Source organism: Pimephales promelas, chromosome 21 (assembly GCF_988280905.1).
Source record: "Pimephales promelas chromosome 21, fPimPro1.hap1.1, whole genome shotgun sequence".
NCBI lineage: Eukaryota > Metazoa > Chordata > Actinopteri > Cypriniformes > Leuciscidae > Pimephales > Pimephales promelas.
The window spans coordinates 28909497-28926518 of record NC_142789.1 but is presented as its reverse complement, the minus strand read 5'-3'; the positions used below and the strand labels follow the sequence as shown (position 1 = coordinate 28926518).

The 17022-nt window shown below is 37.8% G+C and overlaps 2 protein-coding genes and 1 long non-coding RNA gene across 3 annotated transcripts in view; 2 read left to right on the top strand and 1 right to left on the bottom strand.

The window, feature by feature from the left end:
* Positions 1-139: 139 nt before the first annotated feature.
* Positions 140-2062, bottom strand: LOC148970488 (uncharacterized). The gene is made up of 3 exons (XR_016148406.1): positions 1927-2062; positions 896-1182; positions 140-778 (listed from the first exon to the last, which is right to left on the bottom strand). It is a non-coding gene; the product is annotated as an uncharacterized LOC148970488 (long non-coding RNA).
* Positions 1055-3224, top strand: hesx1 (HESX homeobox 1). Its single transcript, XM_039674247.2, has 4 exons — positions 1055-1190; positions 1932-2104; positions 2645-2746; positions 2953-3224. Exons 1-4 carry the CDS (start codon positions 1055-1057, stop codon positions 3061-3063), a joined length of 522 nt encoding a protein of 173 aa, XP_039530181.2. The 3' UTR covers positions 3064-3224.
* Positions 3225-6080: 2856 nt separating this feature from the next.
* il17rd (interleukin 17 receptor D) overlaps positions 6081-17022 on the top strand; it is a 51350-nt gene continuing 40408 nt past the window's right edge. The window contains exon 1 of the mRNA XM_039673897.2: positions 6081-6291. Coding sequence (XP_039529831.2) covers positions 6178-6291 — 114 coding nt within the window. The 5' untranslated portion in view covers positions 6081-6177. The remainder of the gene's footprint in view (positions 6292-17022) is intronic.

Genomic DNA, 17022 nt, shown 5'->3' with positions numbered 1-17022 from the left:
TGGAAAAAGCGAGTTAATACAATGAAGGAGAATGATTTAATCATCAGAAACTCAAAATTTTATGTTATCTGAATTATATTAAGTTGATTTGACAAAAGAAAAAATGTTGTGATTACTAATCATGAAAATATGTCTTTTACAGTGTAGTTCATGACATGTACTACTAAATATCATCTAATGCTCAAATTGTTCTCATCTAACCTTAAGGATCTGAAAACAACCTCAATACAAACTTCATAAAACTAAGAGTTGTGCATGTCTGGATTATCTCCGTAAAATAAAGAGTTAATTGCTTGTATTGTGTGTAAGGTGATCTTATTTTCATTTCTAATTGGTCTTCATTTGGTTTGCATTTAAACAAGTCTAATTGGTCATTTCTTTGCAAAACAATGGAGCCGCAGGGGCCGCGCTTGTGTCCCCGGAGCTCGCCAAGACAAATAAACAAGCCGGTCGTTTATTAAAAGCAGCCAAGCAACCGAAAGAGATCAATTGAGCCTTGAATGAGACAATTATGACATGCTGCTTCCAGCAAATTGCCATTCAGCTTTTGTGCTTTTGTGCTCCGGAGCATCTTTCTCCATGCATGTCAAGAGAGAATGGGAATATTCAGCAGGATTAGTTTAAACAGCATTAGGCTTTATTATTATTTTAAACTCGTGTGCTAGAAAATAAGGTAAATAAGATTAGGCACTAGTTGACTGCTTTCTCATAATGCTGGAGATGCGGCAGAAGGAAATGAGAAGAGGATAAATCCTGGGAACGGGGCCTAATTTTCTACCTGGTGAGTAAAAAGAAAGGCCCGTCAGCCGTGTTTTGTCCCGCTCAGAGGCAGCTTTAGGGGATTCGGTGTCTCCAGGAGATAACAGGTTGTGCTTCGGGTTGAACACTGAATTACCTGCAGTCGTCCAGGGGTCCCGCGGTGAGGCCCGGCGATTCACATGTAAAACACCCCGTCTCGGGCTGTAATTGGTGACGTTTGGGGGACTATAAGAGAGGAGGTGTAAAGGTGAAGCTCAAGCTTTCGGAGGGACTGTATCTGCACTCGGATCTCCAGATGGCGTCTCTCGCGGTCACTGCTCGTCAGGACGTCCCGATGAACAGACCGTCCTCGTTCACCATCGACAGCATCCTGGGACTGAACCGGCCGGACCAGAGAACTGCACTGTCAGCGCCTTACCGACCCTGGACAGGTGAGATGATAACAACACACCATATGCGCTAATGTGTTTTTGGGATGTGTGCAAAAATACATCAGGAAAATGTACATTGCATTTATAGTGCTGTCAAATAGATTTCTAACAAAAAAATTTGTGTTTATATATGTGTTTGACTTGATATGATATATACACCCTAAACAATGCTGGGTTGATTTAACCCAAATTTGGGTCAAATATGTCATTTAAAACTTTCAACTGTACTTTTTTTAATTACATTTTTAACCCAACATTTGGGTTTGTCCATATTTGACCCAAATTTGGGTAAAAACAACCCAGCATTTTTTAGATTGTATACATAGCACTGATAGTGACAAATGATAAATCTACATAATTATCTACAATTAATGTTTATTTTCAAACATAACTGTGAATAATTTTAAATTGACGTAATCTATTTTGTATATTTAAAAATAAATAAATAAATAAAAAACATTCTCCATTGTTGTAAAAATAAATGTAATTTTTTTGATACAATTTTACTAACAATATTGGGGATAATTAATGTTAATGTTACTTAAAAAAATAAACGTATTAATTAACATTAGGAATAACAATAATCGAGGCGCGTTCCAGAAGTTTTACAACAAAGATAACTGACTGTTTACTGAACCGGTTCTCCGCTTGAATGAACCGATTCACTTAAACGAATCGCACTATCCCACTGATGGAGCGCACGAACTGTTTAAATGATATCATGTCTTTTATTTACCTCAGACGTGAAACCAGCATTCCAGAATCTTCTCGTGCTCACAGACAGCGAGGCTTCAGTGGACGTGAGAGTGAATGAAGATGGTAAATCCTACAGTAAATCACCAACAGACACGTACAGGAAAACACTGAACTGGTACATCGGGCGCAGGCCGCGGACGGCGTTCTCTAGCTTTCAGGTAAACGCTGCTGACCTGCGCATGCGCTTTACTACTGTCTATGGTTTTAAATGTGTGTCCTGCTAACAAAATTGAACATTTTAACCCATTATGAAAACATTATTTTTTAATCTCCTCTGAACATTTTAGCCTTAAATATTTTTTTAAAAACCATGGTTAAGGAAACGTTCCACTTTATCATTTTGCAAACAAATTGGGTTTGAAACGTTACTTTTGAACGTTCTCTGAACATTCTGAAACGCTTTCAGAACGTTCCATGATGTATAATGTTTTTATGCGAACGTTATTCATTATAGATCAGATGGCTTTCAACGAACATTCTATTGACATCAATAGAAGAACTTTAGGTCATAACATTTTTAGAACGTTCAATGTTCTGTAGTGCTTTTCCTGTCAAAACTTGTCAAATTCACAAAAATACAGTTATTTCTAACATTGGAATCCCAAAAATTAGTTAAAAAACGTTTCAGGATATAAATTTTAAAGGCTTAATACACTTAATAAATATATTAATGATGTTTTTTTTTTTTCTATGTCCAGATCAAGATATTGGAGAGTGTGTTTCAAGTGAACTCATACCCGGGCATCGATATACGGGAAGAACTTGCTCAGAAACTTCACCTAGATGAGGACAGAATTCAGGTAAAGACTGATCTGATAATCAGTGGATCATTTGCTTTGACATTTATAGATATTGTAAGTAATCAAGATTATTCATTTAGTATATTTTAGGATATCTGGATTAGTTCTAGGACTACAGATGCAGGACTAAACTGTTCAATCAAGTGTGTCAGAGATCTTTTATGAAGTTTGGATGTCTGACTGATGTTTTTATGTCTGTCTCTTAGATTTGGTTCCAGAACAGAAGAGCAAAGCTGAAGCGCTCGCACCGAGAGTCTCAGTTTCTTATGGTGAAAAACGTTCTTAATGATTTACAAACCAGCAGGGAAGAACACTGATGGCCACTGAACCACATTCACTCATGTTATTTTAAATTGTATGTCTTTACCACACTTATGTAATTAAAAATGATCTCTCGCTATGATTTAAATGCTAAAGATTCTTGTTACTTCTTATTGTGTGTTTACTGGAAATGTAAAATAATAAAGTCATTATAAATACAATTGTAATCCAACACTTTCATTCAAACCTAAAGTCCAATTAAAACTCTTTCTCTTGTTCCAAGTGAACATTATCTCCTGCCAACTGTTAAGCAAACACACACACACCTCCCGCCAACACTAATGAGTGCTTTATAACTATAGGGCTCAGTAAACCTATTAAGTATTGATTGGGTCACACAGGGGGGTTTCACTGAGGGGGGCTTCAGATTTACATTTGAATCACTTTCAATAAAGCACTTGCAATGTTTTGCATGTAGTTTTTTTTAAAACTATAATAATATATTAGAATTGAATTGAATTGAATATAATACAGGCTAATATAATATATGCATGTTAATTTGCATGCATGTGTTGTGAACCTTTGAAAACACTTGGTGGCACTGTTGCATTCAGAAAAATAAAATTTGTAACAAAATAGTCTATTTTCTTTAATTTGGTAAAAAATACTAATTTATTCTATTATTATCTTTTTTTTATCTATTTTTTTTTTCAAAGGCCAATTGTTGGATATGTATTAAAAACATTAAACATTGCCCTTAGAATGCCCTTATTTTGTTTAATTTGGTAAAAAAAAAAAACTACTAATTTATTCTATTATTATCTTTGTCATTATATAATGTGTAATAGTAATTTTCTCCCAGGACGAAAGAGACAAACTGTATAATTTGTCCAGAATATTATATGTATATATATATATATATATATATATATATATATATGTTTTTTTTTTCAAAGGCCAATTGTTGGATATGTATTAAAAACATTAAACATTGCCCTTAGAAAATACAGTAATGGATCAAAACCTTTCATCAAAGTTTTACATGAATTTTGAACAAAACCCGTCCTTGTCTTCGGACAACTTTGTTGAACTTTCTTGATCCACTTCAAATGTTGACTATGTATGCTGGGCCTGCATTATGAATGCATTGCTGGTTTGATCTCTAAGAAGCAGCCTCTTTTGATCCGTGTCAGTAACAGAAGCGGAGCTGAAAGAGGATCTGGGTGTATCTGTGATGCACCAGATTCTTTGGCCTCCAGGTTTCTGTCTTTGATCTGAAACAGGATAGTTGGATGCACATTATGGCTGTTGGCTACAAGAGATGATGAGACAAACGTTCTGTCTTTCTTTCTCCCAGCATTTGAGACATTGCCAGCAATATCATCAGGTCTGCAGAAACCAATATTTTCCAAGTGATGCATATTTTGAAAAGAATGAAAAACAGTGTTTCTTGACTGCTAACACATAAAGCTATTGGTTCAAAACCCTAAAACCTTACTTCAACTCTCACCAAGTCTCTGGCACCTGTTCACATCCATATTTCATGTGTATTTGCTGGGTTTTGTGTATCATCTGAAACCAAGCTTTGATTTGAGGGAAGATAATATCACAAAACACAGAAGTTTGTGAAGTAAAAACACACAGAATTAGCCTACAATTGTGTCATTTTCAGATTATTTCTATTCAAGAAAATGGTTTATTCTTCCACATAATGTGTGGAAAATCGAGAGTACACTGAAAAAAATAATATGCTTTATCTAATCAATAAAATTGTGGCAACATATTACAAGCAATATTATTAATTAAACTGTACAAATTAGAATTAATTAGAATGTTAATTTGATTAACTATTACTCAATTCTAATTTGTTCAATTTAATAAATAATATTGCTTGTAATCTGTTGCCACAATTTTATTGATTAGATTAAACATATTCATTTTTACAGTGTAACGCATTCAACAAACAATAATAACCTATCCAGTGACCTCCTAACTTATACGGGTAACAGAGTATTCATATTTCACTAATGTGTCAATCTTCACTATGATTACACACTCTTCTAACATACTTCAGATGTCTCGCGTGTTTCAAGCGTGTCATAACAGGGTGTGAATTAATCTCGAACCCTAACCCTTAAATTAAAATACAATGAAATGTGACTGTGTTTCTATCACTGTAAAAACAAACATGGTTTCATTATGAAATATGAAATAATCTGTCTAAGGGTACAGACACACATTGGTTATAATCAGATGATCACACAACTTGTACTATTTTTGCAGCATTGCACACTCTAAAAAATGCTGGGTTGTTTCAACCCAAATTTGGGTCAAATATGGACAAATCCAAATGTTGAGTTAAAAATGCAATTAAAACATTTACAGTTAAGTGAAAGTTGAAGTTTGGTTATAATTTGAAATTATATTTTTAACCCAACATTTGGATTTGTCCATATTTTACCCAAATTTGGGTCAAAACAACCCAGCACACATTATACTAATATACTAGCCTATAAGATGAATGATCTATTACATTTACAATAATGGATGCAACATGATAATACTGGCGTATAGGAACATGCATGGTTATATCAAATTATAATTAAATAAAAATCATTTTGGATTATGAAGCACAGCACATAAATCAGGTAATCAGGTTATACCATAAATGTAGAACATATGCATACATGTAGCATATTGTACAGTATGTTAATATGTGATACCAGAAAACCAGTCACTGAATTATACATGCAACATATGAATAAATAAATAAACTAAGATGACCGAAACTGGGATGAAATGATAATAAAAGTTAAAAATTTCTATTATGCTATATAGCATAATACTGCATAAACAGATTGGAATGGCTGTATGCTGTTGTATGCTGCTGTCTCTCTCTCTCTCTCTCTCTCTCTCTCTCTCTCTCTCTCTCTCTCTCTCTCTCTCACACACACACACACACACACACACACACACACACACAGAGAGAGAGAGAGAGAGAGAGAGAGAGAGAGAGAGAGAGAGAGAGAGAGACAGAGAGAGAGAGAGAGAGAGAGAGAGAGAGAGAGCTCCACCTTGTGTGGCTCGTGAACCTCCTCCTCAATTCTCGGCAGATTTCGTTCGCGACTTCGCGTTCATTCCCATCAGTGGAGCTTCATGGACGGGCAGGAATGGCTGGATCACGGAGACTTGATCATTTGTTCACGGCTTTATGTGTGTTTCTGTGCTGTAGCGCTTCGGTGGACGGAGGAAAGAGAGGAAACTCGGAAAAATGCAACTACAAGGTAAAGAGAAAGACGCTTTTCATCCGTAAAACACGTCGCGTGCGATACTACTGTCAGAAACACGGACAAGTAGAGTCATGTCATGTTACTTACCTCAGAACATTTAAAGCTCTTAATAATTGAGTTTGAGCTTTAAACAAGAGCATTCAACTACTATGATGAATTATTGATCAATAGTGTTCGGTTTTGTGTTGTGTGGAAGTGAAACTACACTTATCTGATAGGCTACTACCTTTAATTGTAAGGCAGATGTTGTGTGTTTGTTGAGGTGTACTCTCTAACATAAGGGTCTAAAGACTGAAGGTTTTGAACTGGGTTTTTGCTAGTTTTGTTTGACATGTTACAACCAGTCTGACACTAAGTTGCTAGTCTGAGATGGTCTACTAACTAAAACCAAAACTATAACTTCAACATGGATGTCTGTTTACTCTCTAGTTCTCCAGAAAACCATTAAACAGAGAACCTGAAGAAACTGTTACACAACTTAAGAAGCATACAACCAATACAAGCTAAAGTATCTTTATTTTTAAGAGTGCACCTGTATGTTTTTAAAGTTAACTTGTTCTTCACTTTGGAAGCAAACAGTGTTCATCCGGCCAGGAGCATTGAGCTTTGGGAAATGGCCTTTTAGGAGGTCAGATGTGTGAATGAGTCTCTCGGGAAGGTCTATTGTTGCTGGAGTTGACCTGTTGATGCTTTTGTGAATGGAGTTGAATGGAGCTTGTAGACTGGAGATCACTATGGGAAGATGGAAATGAAAAGGCTTTACAGATTTTCATTTGAATTAACTTCCTTTAAGTCCAAAACATGCTCTGAACAACAGCAAACTGCCTTATGTAACACAGGAAGCCACAATGTGCACTTTAATGGTTTAATCTTTTGGATTTAATAGACATTAACACAGCTGCTTCATTAATGAAAATACAATGTGCAATACATACAGTAGATGCAACTGTTTTGCATGAGCAGATGTTTAGTTATGACTTTTATGAGGTGTTTAAAGCACTATTTTGAGGATTTGAAATGTTGTCTTGCTGATTATGTTTTTATTTTAGACAAGTCACTAATATGCAATTTCAATTTTTAAAGACCATGTGATTGTGAAGTAAGAAATGTGACGATAGATGGTTCAAAAAATGAATATGGCTGTAATACGAGACTCCACACGTCCATGTTGTGTCAGTAGTGTGTGTCTTTGGCCTTTCTTCCTGTTGTTGGGCCGTGTCTGGGTAGTTTGCTGATGACAGACGGGCTATTGACGGACAGATTGCCCTCAATCTCATTGTCTTATAGGGCCAGCGCTGCTTTGAACTCATTTCCCATAGGAAGTGTGTGCTCTATTAAAATTCTTTGGCATTTCCTTTTAGGAAGCACAGATCACCTCCCTCCACTACATCAAAGCCGTCCTGTTGAGAGAAACACTTCAGGTGTAAATGACTTGTGTGTTCTTGTGGGCCGTTATGACGCCTGGGCTGAGACATGGTTGAACTTCTTACTTTTTATATGCGACAGACTTCATTAAGACACGCTCACAAAATGAACAATTGTGAAAATGTCCTTTGTTATGTGCAAAAGTAATTTGTACAAAGAAGTTGTACTTTTCTGTGTTTTAAATGATCTTTAACACTATAGCCCGACCGATAAAGGATTTTGAAGGCAATTTTTGACAATTTTTGGGGGGTTTTAAAATCCTTAATTTTTTTAATTAAATATTGTTGGATTTCACATGTGTAAAAGAAAAGCTAACTTTTCTGCACAAGATTCGTTTGATACCTTTTCTCTATGTCTAAATGTTCACTCCTCGCAAGTATAACTTACATTTTACAATGCAGCGACTGTAACTAGAGATATGCTAGTTATAAATACAGTAATCATTACTTTATTTAGGCAGAAAAAGTTCATTGTGGTTTCCAAGCTCATTAATGTTAACGTCTTCCACTGACGATAGTGGTATTAGCTATAGCTTTGTGGTTAGCTAGTCTATGATGAGCCATAATTTAGCAATAGATAACATCATACTGCAAATTTTAAAACATACATTTTCAATATAACAGGCCAAGGAGAGATGATTAAAGCGAGTTTCGTCCGTTTTTATTTTATTTTTTAAATATTAATTTATCGGCCATTATAACTGCCGATACCGATATTATGGAAAATGCCTAATATATCGGTCTGGCTCTACTATTTTGCTCTATTGCTCATATGGCTTAGTTTGCTGAGATCTGAGAATTGGTTAACAAATCATACTGAACGATTCCTTTGTGAATCGTATTGATCTGATTGCAGCTGATGCACTGATTTGATCAAAGATGAGCCTATAGTATTTCTGTTTTTGGGTAAGTGAACTAACCCTTTTATTTCTTCATGCTTTAATGCTAGTTCACACTGATAACTATAGCCATAATAACTATTAGCGTCCACACTAGCGGACGATATTGTTCTGTTAATTATAACACGCTGCAGTTTTGTCCTCTAAATGGTCAAGGATGCATTCTGATTGGCTGTCAAGGTTTTTATCATTTATCAACTGGAACAAAACATTTTGAAAGTGATTCTAACTATATTGTTCGTCTGTGCCTTTATCATTATATTTGTGGTGTGAACACATAAAAAACTTGACATGGGTCATTAAACAATAACCTAGAAATGTATGTTTTGCATGCTAGCACCACTCACATTTTCATGAATCATAAGTGTATATTTAAAGGAGTAGTTCACTTTAAAAAAAAACTTTTGCTGATAATTTACTCACCCCCACGTCATCCAAGATGTCCATGTCTTTCTTTCTTCAGTCGAAAATAAATCAAGGTTTTTGATGAAAACATTCCAGGATTTTTCTTTATATAATGGACTTTTCAAACTCAAAATGAACGAACCTTTTTCCGAGTCAATTCGTTCGTTTTGTTCGTTGAATGGACCAAATGACTCAGAAAAAGATTCGTTCATTTTGATTGAACAGGAGAGTCACGAACGCGCATCACAGAACAGGGCAAGGCGTGCATTTGAGCTTATAAAAAACTTTTTTTTTTTAAATGAACGATCGTTTAGCTTGATAAGACCCTTATTCATCGTCTAGAATCGTTTAAAGCATTTTGAACAGTTTGCACAGAAACTCTCATTTGGACCCCATTGAAGTCCATTATATGGGGAAAAATCCTGGAATGTTTTCATCAAAAACCTTCATTTCTTTTCGACTGAAGAAAGAAAGACGTGGACATCTTTCTTGGATGATATAGGGGTGAGTAAATCATCAGCAAAATTAGTTTTTTAAATTTAACTACTCCTTTAAGATGCAAAAAATGTGATTGTCTCTGTAGAGTTTTACAGTTTCTGTCTTTGCATTGATTCGTGTTTGACCGCCTGGCCGCCACCCAGATCAGGTTAAGACTCTGGAAAAACAAAGAAAGATATTTCAATTGGCCTCTGAGCTTTGCCGGCTCCAGCCGAGGGGCCAGGAGGCTCAATTGGATCTCCAATGGGGGCCTGTTGGACTCGGATTAAAGAGGTTGTTCTCTCCGGAAGTCCCAGGCCTCTCGGCTCAATAGCATCCATGCCTTCAGCTTTCCAATGAGCTCTGTGAGAAATCCCGCTGCCAGAGAGTCGTCTAAGGCTGACTTTCCTTCTCAGTGGCTGACCTCGAGCCCTGTATCTCTGTTAAAGAAATAACAGGATTCATTACGGGACAGATATTACTGCAAAAGTCCCGTCCCCGTCCATCTGGCGAAGTTCTGCTCTCTGAATGTGCCGAGGGTGATGTAGCCAAACCTCACAGACTTCAGCGAGCATCTTGAAACTGTTTCTGGGGGTGCGACGCGGCAGGCGATTAGCGTACAAACCTCAAATGTGCGTTCAAGGAAATCACCATGATTAATATTCAACTTGCAACTACGTATAGCTCACTATTCATTCGGCACTCAAGTAATCATTAGTCTTTTTTTCACTCGCCATAATGTGGATAATAGTATGAATATTTATAAGTCTCTTTGAATAAATGCATCTGCTAAATGCATACAGGTGAAACTCGTGCAAAAGTTCATTTTATTGAAGTAATTCAACTAAAAGGTGAAACTAATATATTAAACAGACTCATTACATGCAAAGTGAGATATTTCAAGCCTTTATTTGTTATAATTTTGATGATTATGCCATTTAAGCCATAATCAAAACTATAACAAATAAAGGCTTGAAATATCTCACTTTGCATGTTGAATTACTGAAATAAATTAACTTTTGTACGATATTCGAATTTTTCGAGTTTCACCTGGAAATGAGTGACTGATGTTATGATGTTACTTTTACCCTCGAACGGAAGCAGTCGGATGAGAAATGTTTATAAACCAGAAGGACTCTCATTGGTGATCTTGACAACTGATCTATATCTGGCGTTTGGTTACGGCTCAGAAAAATGAACAAGGATTGACCTGAAATCACCCAGCTACACTCTAATATACTCGAAGTATAAAACAAAAGCATAAAGTCTTTGTTTTACCTTACATAAGCAGAATCCCGGCCAAGACCTTTCTTTATGACCGTGGTCCGGGGATCTAATAAGTGCATGAGTGCATATATGGGCCGCTTTTTTCCATTTCTGTGTGTTTTTCAAAAGAGCCCTCACACACTTTGGGTCCTTGTTCTGGTAACATCTGTTTGAGGATGAATGATGGGGAAGGGGGTGTGTTTGAGAGAAGGGGGGTGAGATCTGAGTTATTTCTGTGCCATCTTAAGGGTGCATTGAAAACCATCCAAGCAGCTCGTCACCTTGGAGGCTGTGTCTTGTGTTGCGCTGGGAAAATCCCTGGTTGGCTAGCTCTGAATCGGCCCGGTTCGCTGAACCGCTTTGAATTCTGGGATGGAGGTCTTTGAGTAGCGACACTTCTTTTGACCGGACGAGTGCTCCTGCCGCTCGGCCTGAATGGCAGGATGTCGCTGGTAAACTGAGGTATGTTAAAAGTGAATTAAGGGTTGGGACAGTCTGCTCAGCTCGGTTGGGGGCCTGTGATTGGTCAGTGATTTTTCTGCTCTCAGTCTGAATTTGGTCGGACAGTAATTTCACTTAAATAACAATTAATAGGTAATTGTCATTGCAATTTAAGTGAAATCACTGAACTTAAATATACAAGCTTGATATAAATGATCATTCTAGAAGAAAATTTCAAATGGCACTTAGAGGCTTTTGCATCTGAACTCTTCATTTTTATATGTATATATATAATGATAATAAATAAAATAATTAAAATATATATATATATATATATGGCTTGTTATAAATATGTATTTTTCAATTATTTAAATTATATAATGTTCTTTAAAAATAATTAATATAATAATATATTTATATATATATAATTTATTATGTAAGATTATAATGATATATGCATATAATTGTATTATTTAATTGTTTAATTATTTTTTATGTTATTAATGATATACTGATATAGATTAATAATTATTAAATTATTTTGGTCAAACTTTAGATTAGGGTGGTCCAATTCTTACTAATAACTAGGCTACTATTTCTACTACTTAATTGCTGCTTATTAATAGTTGGTAAGGTAGTTGTTAAGTTAAAAAATTTAGGATTAAGGGATGTAGAATATTGTCATGCAGAAAAAGTGCTTTATAAGTATTAATAAACAACAAGTTAGAATTAGACCCTAAACTTAAGTGCTACCATTATTTTTTTATACATACATAATCATGATTCTTTTTAATCCACTTAAATACTTTAATTATGTGTGTATATATATAAATATATATGTATATATATATATATATATATATATATTTGTGTGTGTGTGTGTATAATTGTTTACTTATTTTAATATATACATTTAATATATATATATATATAAATCTTTTTATATACTATACAAATGAAAGTTTTTTGTTTTCATATATACTGTGGTAAACACAACCATTTCTGCCATTGAGAATGTGGTCTTACCGCCCACTTCCATTCATAATAACCACGAAACAAATAAAATACTGAAATAACCCATGCAAAATATAATTATTTGTAATATGGCTATAAAATGTCTCCTAAGCTTAATACAGAACAAATTTGACCATTTATGTATGCGCTATTGGAGCTGGTTGTGGATCCTGAGGGCAGTAACTCGAGTGTGTTTGCATTGCAGAGAGACTCGATCTGCGGTTCCTCCTCCTCCTCCTCCCTGCTGCCCCACACACTGAAGTCATTACAATCAATTAACTGCTCTTTGCTCCGGCCTAATCAAGGATCTGGTCCAGAGAAACTTCCTGCCTGTAGGTTTCAGGCAATGATTTGAGATTATACAGTGTGTGTCCCTTAGGGTGAAGTATGTGATGAACTCTGAGCTCTGGGGAGGATGCATCTTTAAGTCCCCCGTTTTAAAACCACAGTTTATGTGTGTTATCGCTGATCTTTTTTAAGCTATAATGAAGTCCAGAGTGTCCTGAAGTTGTCGAGTTACAGTAAATCTGTAAAGTTCAAAGTCAAAAATGCATATTGGTCTTTTATTCAGAGACGTCCTGTTGCCTCTACATGCTGTCACTTCTTCTTAGTCTCTCCATGTTTGTCTGACTCCGGTTTTAAACATAAAAGGGAGAACTACGGAGCCCCCCTAGTCCCACTTTGGCAAAAAAAAATAATTATAACTATCTTGTTGCCTCAAGATAGTAACTCGTGGCCTCAAGATACTAACTCGTGGCCTCAGAGGCCACGAGTTACTATCTTGAGGCCACGAGTTACTATCTTGAGGCCACGAGTTACTATCTTGAGGCCACAAGTTACTATCTTGAAGCCACGAGTTACTATCTTGAAGCCACGAGTTACTATCTTGAGGCCACGAGTTACTATCTTGAGGCCACGAGTTACTATCTTGAAGCCACGAGTTACTATCTTGAGGCCACGAGTTACTATCTTGAGGCCACGAGTTACTATCTTGAGGCCACGAGTTACTATCTTGAGGCCACGAGTTACTATCTTGAGGCCACGAGTTACTATCTTGAAGCCACGAGTTACTATCTTGAGGCCACGAGTTACTATCTTGAGGCCACAAGTTACTATCTTGAAGCCACGAGTTACTATCTTGAAGCCACGAGTTACTATCTTGAGGCCACGAGTTACTATCTTGAGGCCACGAGTTACTATCTTGAGGCCACGAGTTAGTATCTTCAGGCCACGAGTTAATATCTTGAGGCCACGAGTTAGTATCTTGAGGCCACAAGTTACTATCTTGAAGCCACGAGTTACTATCTTGAAGCCACGAGTTACTATCTTGAGGCCACGAGTTACTATCTTGAGGCCACAAGTTACTATCTTGAAGCCACGAGTTACTATCTTGAGGCCACGAGTTACTATCTTGAGGCCACAAGTTACTATCTTGAAGCCACGAGTTACTATCTTGAGGCCACGAGTTACTATCTTGAGGCCACGAGTTACTATCTTGAGGCCACAAGTTACTATCTTGAGGCCACGAGTTACTATCTTGAGGCCACGAGTTACTATCTTGAAGCCACGAGTTACTATCTTGAGGCCACGAGTTACTATCTTGAGGTCACGAGTTACTATCTTGAAGCCACGAGTTACTATCTTGAGGCCACGAGTTACTATCTTGAGGTCACAAGTTACTATCTTGAGGCCACAAGTTACTATCTTGAGGTCACGAGTTACTATCTTGAGGCCACGAGTTACTATCTTGAGGCCACGAGTTACTATCTTGAGGTCACGAGTTACTATCTTGAAGCCACGAGTTACTATCTTGAGGCCACGAGTTACTATCTTGAGGTCACAAGTTACTATCTTGAGGCCACAAGTTACTATCTTGAGGTCACGAGTTACTATCTTGAGGTCACGAGTTACTATCTTGAGGCCACAAGTTACTATCTTGAAGCCACGAGTTACTATCTTGAGGCCACGAGTTACTATCTTGAGGCCACGAGTTACTATCTTGAGGCCACGAGTTACTATCTTGAGGCCACGAGTTACTATCTTGAGGCCACGAGTTACTATCTTGAGGTCACGAGTTACTATCTTGAAGCCACGAGTTACTATCTTGAGGCCACGAGTTACTATCTTGAGGTCACAAGTTACTATCTTGAGGCCACAAGTTACTATCTTGAGGTCACGAGTTACTATCTTGAGGTCACGAGTTACTATCTTGAGGCCACGAGTTACTATCTTGAGGCCACGAGTTACTATCTTGAGGTCACGAGTTACTATCTTGAAGCCACGAGTTACTATCTTGAGGCCACGAGTTACTATCTTGAGGTCACAAGTTACTATCTTGAGGCCACAAGTTACTATCTTGAGGTCACGAGTTACTATCTTGAGGTCACGAGTTACTATCTTGAGGCCACAAGTTACTATCTTGAAGCCACGAGTTACTATCTTGAGGCCACGAGTTACTATCTTGAGGTCACAAGTTACTATCTTGAGGCCACAAGTTACTATCTTGAGGCCACGAGTTAGTATCTTCAGGCCACGAGTTAATATCTTGAGGCCACGAGTTACTATCTTGAAGCCACGAGTTAGTATCTTCAGGCCACGAGTTAATATCTTGAGGCCACGAGTTACTATCTTGAGGCCACGAGTTACTATCTTGAGGCCACGAGTTAGTATCTTCAGGCCACGAGTTAATATCTTGAGGCCACGAGTTACTATCTTGAGGCCACGAGTTAGTATCTTCAGGCCACGAGTTAATATCTTGAGGCCACAAGTTACTATCTTGAGGTCACGAGTTACTATCTTGAAGCCACGAGTTACTATCTTGAGGCCACGAGTTACTATCTTGAGGCCACAAGTTACTATCTTGAAGCCACGAGTTACTATCTTGAAGCCACGAGTTACTATCTTGAGGCCACGAGTTACTATCTTGAGGCCACAAGTTACTATCTTGAAGCCACGAGTTACTATCTTGAAGCCACGAGTTACTATCTTGAGGCCACGAGTTACTATCTTGAGGCCACGAGTTACTATCTTGAAGCCACGAGTTACTATCTTGAGGCCACGAGTTACTATCTTGAGGTCACGAGTTACTATCTTGAAGCCACGAGTTACTATCTTGAGGCCACGAGTTACTATCTTGAAGCCACGAGTTACTATCTTGAGGCCACAAGTTACTATCTTGAAGCCACGAGTTACTATCTTGAAGCCACGAGTTACTATCTTGAGGCCACGAGTTACTATCTTGAGGCCACAAGTTACTATCTTGAAGCCACGAGTTACTATCTTGAGGCCACGAGTTACTATCTTGAGGCCACGAGTTAGTATCTTGAGGCCACGAGTTACTATCTTGAGGTCACGAGTTACTATCTTGAAGCCACGAGTTACTATCTTGAAGCCATGAGTTACTATCTTGAGGCCACGAGTTACTATCTTGAGGCCACGAGTTACTATCTTGAGGCCACGAGTTAGTATCTTCAGGCCACGAGTTAATATCTTGAGGCCACGAGTTAGTATCTTGAGGCCACAAGTTACTATCTTGAAGCCACGAGTTACTATCTTGAGGCCACGAGTTACTATCTTGAGGCCACGAGTTACTATCTTGAGGCCACAAGTTACTATCTTGAAGCCACGAGTTACTATCTTGAGGCCACGAGTTACTATCTTGAGGCCACAAGTTACTATCTTGAAGCCACGAGTTACTATCTTGAAGCCATGAGTTACTATCTTGAGGCCACGAGTTACTATCTTGAGGTCACGAGTTACTATCTTGAAGCCACGAGTTACTATCTTGAGGCCACGAGTTACTATCTTGAGGTCACAAGTTACTATCTTGAGGTCACGAGTTACTATCTTGAGGTCACGAGTTACTATCTTGAGGCTACAAGAAAATTTTATAATAATTTTTTTTTTTTTTTTTGCCAAAGTGGGACTAGTGGCATCCGTTGAGACTCAGATTTTACCGTGTGTCTGCGTGAGGTAATTGGAGCTGCTAACACACGCACTCTTGAAGCTCCGCCCACTGTGTCGGGAGCTGCAGCTCATTTGCATTTAAAGGGACAGACACAAAACGGTGCGTTTTTGCTAACCCTTCACAAACACTCTCTGGGGACATCAGAGATTGATTTTACATCTTGTGAAAAGGGCATTATAAGACCCCTTTAACACATAGGTGTTTTCCAAAGCGCAAAAGAAGTAAAACTACTGCAACAGCGTGTGTAATTGAGCTCGAGCAGCTAAAAGCTCTGTGTTTGGGGCTCTGGTTGACTATGAGGGGCTGTGTGCCTCAGGCTGGGAGGTTATTCAGCATGTGATCTCCTCTCTTGTGTCTCATCCGTCGTTCTTGGCACAGCCTCTGTGTTTTCCATTAGAGCCGCGAGATGATCTTCCTCTTCATGGTCATGCAGTTCTGGAAGCCTCTGGGCAGCGGTGCATTCTTAACGCATGAAACCCAAAACTTCAAATCCCACAAGCCCTCTGTCCTCCCTGTGAAGACATTCATTGTTTGTTAATGTCATTCGGCAGGTCATTCTTCTCGACCATGTCTTTTCTCGGTGTGCGTTGTTGTATCGCTGCTTGTTCTCGCAGGGCAGACACACAATGTCTGTTTTATTAGCGCTCACTGTTAATCCCGGCCTATAGAAGTGTAAATGAAAGCTCTTTTTTGACGATGGGTTTCTCTCATGTTGGTCACGTCTGGGCTTGTTTCGAGTCGTTTCTGCCGGCTGTGTTTACATCCTTTTCAAGTATTGTGAATTCTAAACGAATATAAAAACAAGATGTGATAACAAAAGGAGCAAGAATCC

Bases quoted from the DNA above. Each gene is read 5' to 3' on its own strand.
- hesx1 (XM_039674247.2), top strand. From the start codon at position 1,055: ATGGCGTCTCTCGCGGTCACTGCTCGTCAGGACGTCCCGATGAACAGA. The intron at 1,191-1,931 runs GTGAGATGATAA...TATTTACCTCAG, and splicing joins GCCTTACCGACCCTGGACAG to ACGTGAAACCAGCATTCCAG. The intron at 2,747-2,952 runs GTAAAGACTGAT...TCTGTCTCTTAG, and splicing joins TAGATGAGGACAGAATTCAG to ATTTGGTTCCAGAACAGAAG.